Raw genomic sequence first — 6776 nt, forward strand, 5'->3', positions numbered from 1 at the left:
ATAATATGTATTTATAATTATTTTATTTGCATAATTTATTCTATTTAAAATATTGATAAAAATTAGATAAATTTATTTTTGTAATTATTTATTAAAGACGTAATAATTCTTAACATCTTTTAAGAGATTTAGATCAATTATTTTATATAAATGAATATTTTTATGTGAAGACTAATTTATTTTTAAAAAATCTAACTTAATCAAAATTGGTTAAAAACTAAAGTATTGAGTTAAAAATTAAAAAAAAAAAAAAAGAAATGCTATTAGAAAGTTATCATTTAGCCATTAACTTAATCTCTTTAACATTCCTAGGAAAGAAAAACTAATATAGTTATTATTGTTTAACTTTTTCCTACATTCCATCATGAATAGTTGTGCCTTGCGTGTAAGTCTTTAAATAGTCGTCGTTACTGCGTTTGGTTATTAGGTTATTAGAATAGGATAAAATAAAATACAAATAATAAAAATATAAAAATTAGTATTTTTATATTTTATTTGATAATAAATTAAAATAAATTATGAAAATTTAATTTAATTTAATTTTTTTTCATTCAATAAATTTATAAAAAAAAATAATAAAAAATATAATTATAAAAATTTAACAAGAATAATAAAAAAATAAAAAATAAGTTGTATTTTTTGTTAATCTTTTTGTATTTTTTTGTTAAAATAAATATAAAATACATTAATAAATTATTTATTAAATACAATTTTGTATTTCTGTATCTCTGTATCAGTTATAAAAAAATTCTTTTGTTGTTTTATGTTAGTAAATAATAGCATATTCTATTCATCCTTTTTTTAATGGTATTTTTTAGTCGGATAGATTAAAGATTGATCTGCCACAAATTAAAATTTTATTTAATAGTTTATCGTTAGTTAATAAATTATTATATATATAAGACAGAATTTAAATCCTAAACGAATTAATAAATTAATTATTAGACCAATCCAAATTGATTTATTCTACTTATACATAAAAAAAATTTATTTATCATAAGGGAAATCAAATTTAATTTGGACGACGTATAAGGTTTAGAACCTTCATGTTTGAATCTTACCAGGTTTTCTGAAAGACAAATTTTACTATCATTTATACAGTTATTTTACTCGATTTTTTTTTTCAATTATCAATACCAAATAAATTTACAATTTCAAATTTGTTTTACAATTTTATTCCGGAAGTGAAAATAACTATTTTGTAATTATTTCAGTGTCTCGATGGTTATATAAGTTTTAAATTCAAATTCGAAGCAAAAAAACTCATTTTTTATAAAAACATTTCTTTTTTCTTAAATGAACAAAATGCATAATTGAAATGGATAGACAAATAAATTTAAGAACTAAAACTTGAAGATTAAAAAGAGTAAATACAAGAGGTCAAAAGTAAAGTAAAATGTAAAAGTTAAAATAAAAAGAAAGAAGATAAAAAGGAATAAAAAGATAAAAAACTTTAACCAAAAATTGAAAAAATAAAGTGTAAGTGTTTGAGTTAAAAAAATTACTTAATATTTTCAGTTTTATTTTATAGTACCAGAAAATAAAGAGTATGTTTAAGTTTTTAAGGTAACGTTTGTTTTGATGTATTGAGACAAAACTGAGAGATTGAGATTCAGTATTATGTTCGTTGTCTCAGAGATTAGTACTAAAATTTTAGTCTTTCTTCCTAAAATTTCAGTATTTTAGTATCTTCAAAATGTGAGGACATAAGAGACTAAAATTTTTTTGGACGAAAACTAAAATTTTAATAACATTTTATATTCTAAAATATTTTTATTTCAATTAATTAATTTTAACTTTATTTTTTGTGTAAATTAAATTAGGACTTTATTCTTATTTCAATTTCTATCTTTCACTTTATCCTAAACACAATACTAAAAATTAATTTTCTTCCAAACATTATCTAAGTGCTTTTGAAAAAAAAAAAAAAAACTTTCAATTTCTATAAGAAATTATATTCCCATTCACTTTTTGGAGGCCTTGTTGCTAATTGGCAGTTATGCTCCTAAGTCCTAACTAAGCATATTACAATATTCCAGAACTAATTTTATGTTGTTTGTTTCATGCATTTTTTAATTTCTTTGTTTGTCCTATAGTCCAAATTTTTGTCATATACATAAAGAGATATTATTTTTGGCCTAAAATTAATTTATTTTGAAAGAAACATAAAAAATTAATTCTAAATTTTATACCAACTCGAGTTGGTTGATGGATTTGACTTTTATTTAAGATATTTTTATTGGTCAATTGATTATTGTATGTACAAAATAAAATTTAAACTCTTAACACTTATTTAAACAAACAAATAAATTGATTATTCCATCAACCCAAGTTGGTTAAGGTGTAAACAAATTAATTAGTTGATTTTTTCCAATAAAAAATATAACTTAGTACAGTTAGTGCTTTTAAAGCCCAAAAGTATAAATCTTGATGGGCCTCGTCAGCTATTACAGGTCTTTTTGTTTAGCCCAATAACCCCCGGAAGCCCACACGCACTCCAAGACTTCATGCCATATTGCCATTGCAACATTATCACAGTTTTCGTTTCTTTCTCTGTTCATCATCAACATCAAGCTTTGGTTTTTATTTATGATGATTCCTTCTAGTAGTCATTTTTGTCATCGTCGTCGTCGCCATCATCATCATCATCATCATCATCATCACAATCGTCTTCTAACTAAACGCATCTAAGTGGGGAATAACATCAAGCAGGTGGTGGGTCTTTTTTGGATCAGATCAGATCCAAAATCAAGAAGATGGAAATGGAGGTGAGCCTGGATGAGCTTCCTTCGGCTCTTCTGGCCACCATAATGACCAAGCTCGACATCGCTTCAATCTGCTCCTTGGCTTCAACTTCCTCCACCTTCCGCTCCTGCGCCAAACACATCCTCTCTTTCCTTCCCACTTTCCATCTCTTGGTATGCATCAAACAAACCCTATCACTATTCTTTTCATAATTGCACTCCCGAGTCGACCAAGTTCGTTTCTTTTCTTGATATGGGTTCTTCGTTTGTAACTGCCAAAGTGGTGGATTTTCCATTTGGGAGTTTCAAAAAATTCATTTTTACCCCCTTCTCTGAAGAAAGGTTCTTTTTGTGGTTCGGTTTCAGGATATTGCGCCTTCTGGGGAGTTGCTGAGGCCATTGCTACCACCAAATCGGAGCCTGAAGAGCCTCAAGGTTGATTGTGGTCGCCTTGACGATTCTGCTATACCTGTTCTGCTGAAACCCTCGTTGCATGAACTTTGCCTGCATAACTGTGCTGATTTTAGTGGCAAGCTTCTTTCTGAGATTGGGACCCGTTGCAAGGATCTAAGGTAGATTATGTTCTGCAGTGTTCCTTTTCATGTGTTACTTCTTCTGGGTGGTGATGCTGAATAACATGCAAGTTGCATATGTTGCATGCTTCATATACTGAAAAGCTTCATTTGGGGATTGGTGTGTAGCTTAATTTCGTGAGTTTCATATTTCGGTGCAAGTTTGTAGTGCCGGTGTTATTGGATCTTGTTATTTACTTTCCATCAGGTCTCTCTACTTGGGTTCGGTAGCAGAAAAAAGAGGGAGGGCCATTCATATTAATGATCTGGAGGAGTTACTCAGCAGCTGCTCCCAGTTGGAAGTAAGGAATAACTATAAAAACAAGCTAACAAGATATAACTAAAGTAAAAAAATGTAACCTAAGTAAAAGCTTTTCAGATTCTTAAGTAGAAATTTCTCTAAGTTACCTTAGTTGATTTGCCTACTTTCGTTTTAATTTTCATCATGTTTGGATGGGAAAATATCGAAACAATAAGATCTTGTGGTTGCATTTTGATTAATCTTCACTGATCCTTGTAAGTTCTTCAATGATGTTGAGCTTTACCTGCCATAACTGATCACTATATTCTTTTTGTTCAAGACCATTCCTATTCCCACATTTGCTACTTTTGGAGTTTCTTCTAAATGGTATCATCTCCTTCACAATAGGAATCCAGATGAATAATTGAAATGACTAACTCCATCATAATGGCTCATTCATAATAACATGGTCAAAAATTTTCCTTATGGCCTCCCCTGAAGTTTTTATATATTTTCTGCCTTCCTTTTTCCCAACTGTAAATATACTGACATGTTTGCTGGAACTGTGGTTCTCGTGCAATTAGATTTAATATGATTTCTGATTGTTTTGCTAGGCACTTATCCTGATGTTTGATGTCTCTCTCTTTCTTCGCCACAACTTTGCTCGAGTTTGGGCTTCTGCCTCTGAGAAACTCACTTCTCTTGAAATTGGTTACATTTCTGCAGTTACAGTGACTGAACTGCTTAGCCCAAATTTGGGGTCCCATCAGTCCTTAAATCCTGTTCAATCATCAGTATTGCCAAGAATTCAGAAACTATGCCTTTCAGTAGACTATATAACCGATGCTATGGTTGGTACTATATCCAAAGGTCTCCCCTTGTTGACTCATTTGGATCTTCGAGATGCACCACTTATTGAACCAAGAGTTACTTTTGATCTAACCAATGCTGGCCTTCAACAAATTAATCAGCTTGGGAGATTGAAACATCTTTCATTGGTTCGAAGCCAAGAATTCCTGATTACTTACTTTCGAAGAGTAAATGATCTAGGATTACTTCTAATGGCTGACAAATGTGCAAACATGGAGAGCATATGTCTTGGTGGCTTCTGTCGTGTCACAGATACCGGTTTCAAAACTATCCTACATTCGTGCTCACGCTTATGCAAGTTTAAGGTCACTTATGGGACTCATTTAACTGATCTAGTTTTTCATGATATTTCTGCAACGTCCCTTACCTTGACACACGTGAGCTTGAGGTGGTGCAATCTGTTAACAAACCATGCAGTATATAGTTTGGCATCAAACAAGGAGCTTAAAGCCCTTGACTTGAGAGATTGTAGAAGCCTGGGGGATGAAGCTCTACGGGCCATTGGCTCTCTTCCAAAACTGAAAATGTTACTATTAGATGGGTCTGATATAACTGATGCTGGACTTTCTTACTTAAGACCATCTGTTATCAATTCGCTGTTCGTGTTGTCTCTCCGAGGGTGCAAGAGACTCACAGACAAATGCATCACGGTCCTATTTGATGGCTGTGGTATGCTGGAATTGCGAGAACTGGACCTATCCAATCTTCCTAGCCTATCAGATAATGGAGTTTTGCTGCTGGCAAAGAGTCGGATTCGCTTTTCCGAACTCCGGATGCGGCAGTGCCCTCTGATTGGCGATACTTCAATCATGGCATTAGCTTCAATGCAGGTTGATGAGGCTGGATGGCATGGAAGCAGTCTGCGCTTATTGGATCTTTACAACTGTGGTGGCATTACACCACTAGCATTTCGGTGGTTAAAGAAACCGTATTTCCCAAGGCTTAAATGGTTGGGAGTGACTGGAAGCGTTAATAGGGACATGGTAGATGCTTTAGCTACAAGTAGACCTTTCTTGCATGTAGCATGCCATGGTGAGGAGCTTGGGGCTGATCCTTATGATATCTCAGATGGTTTATACACCCATGATTACGATGAGGTGGACGAATTTGAGCAGTGGCTTCTTGAAGCTGATGTCAATAGCGAGGATGAAGAAATGGGTGATGCTGAAAATAATGAAGTACTGGCTGTGTAATTTGTTCATTAACTGTTGTATGTGTCCATGATTGTGTGTTTGTATTTGTATTTGTATTTGTATTTGTATTTTGTATTTTGTATTTTGTATGTGTGTATCGTATTCTCTGGTTAGTTGTTATTTGCCTTAGCCCATAGGGGTTTTAGCCTCTTAATACTTATTGTATGATATTAATGTATCTTAAGTAGATTAAAAATTACATGGTTTATCTGAATCTAATCGTGATCTGATGTTTATTTGGACATTTAGTTTTATTTCTAGTCCTCTGACTCCTAGTTGTGTTCAAATTATGAATGATTTGTACCTGTATGGATCATTGAGTCTCACCAATCTGTATCTTTCTTAGAAAAAAAGAAAGTCTTATTATGGTCTAATCTTTATTCAATAATTCTTCAATAAGGAAATATGAGTCTGCAAATGTAGCAACACCATCACTATTATAATTTTGGCCAAGAGAAATATGCTTTTCTTCAGATTACTAGACTAGGCAGTATTTTGAGGCATGCCATAACCATCCAAACAATTTCTTCAGAAACACATCTACTAAGAAAACACACACAGCTTGGCTTTTGGTCTTCAAATGTTAACAAAGCTCTCTTATTGTTTCTTCGTTTCATGGTTTTTGAATGCTCTTTTTTTGGCAATGGGTTTTTGGGTCTAATACTTTTCAGTTTTCAGGTAATGTATTTTTCACCAAACATAGTCTGTAGGCCCAAATGATTAGTATATAGAGAAGGAAAATATCATAAACAATTAAACATGACCAAAAAAGGAAAAGAAAAAGAAAATATCATAAACAGTATTTAATATCTGCGTGCTGCATTCCATTTCTCTTGTGCTAATATGATTATATAAGCTAACATGATTGTATATGATTATATAATGTCCATTTCAAATTAGAGGGGAGGTGAAAGGCTTTTATACTTGGGACACAAGAAAGTGATAAATAGTATCCCCCCAAAAATAAATAAATGAGTAAATGCTGTATTATTTGAGACGTGAATTGTATATATGCCTTTGTAATTGAAAATGTAATGGAATGAACACAGTTTTCATTGGTATCACTAAATACTTTCCAACCCAAGAATTATATAATAAAACCATCGCTACCATAGTATCGTTGTGCATGCAAATATCCAGTTGACATTTAAAAGCT

At 31.8% G+C, this 6776-nt stretch overlaps 1 protein-coding gene across 1 annotated transcript; it reads left to right on the forward strand.

Annotated features, from left to right (window-relative positions):
• The first annotated feature begins 2442 nt into the window (after positions 1-2442).
• On the forward strand, positions 2443-5839 carry LOC107617654 (F-box/RNI-like superfamily protein). The gene is made up of 4 exons (XM_016319471.3): positions 2443-2918; positions 3111-3316; positions 3525-3618; positions 4172-5839. The coding sequence occupies exons 1-4, from the start codon at positions 2757-2759 to the stop codon at positions 5618-5620; spliced, it is 1911 nt and encodes a 636-aa protein (XP_016174957.1). The 5' UTR covers positions 2443-2756; the 3' UTR covers positions 5621-5839.
• The last annotated feature ends 937 nt before the right edge of the window (positions 5840-6776 follow it).

Source organism: Arachis ipaensis, chromosome B9 (genome assembly GCF_059453495.1).
Source record: "Arachis ipaensis isolate K30076 ecotype BB chromosome B9, ASM5945349v1, whole genome shotgun sequence".
Taxonomy (NCBI): domain Eukaryota; kingdom Viridiplantae; phylum Streptophyta; class Magnoliopsida; order Fabales; family Fabaceae; genus Arachis; species Arachis ipaensis.

What these genes read in the sequence shown, in the direction of transcription:
- LOC107617654 (XM_016319471.3), top strand. Translation starts at nt 2,757, where the DNA reads ATGGAAATGGAGGTGAGCCTGGATGAGCTTCCTTCGGCTCTTCTGGCC. An exon ending in TTCCCACTTTCCATCTCTTG is followed by an intron (nt 2,919 to 3,110) that starts GTATGCATCAAA and finishes GTTCGGTTTCAG; the next exon opens with GATATTGCGCCTTCTGGGGA. An exon ending in ACCCGTTGCAAGGATCTAAG is followed by an intron (nt 3,317 to 3,524) that starts GTAGATTATGTT and finishes ACTTTCCATCAG; the next exon opens with GTCTCTCTACTTGGGTTCGG.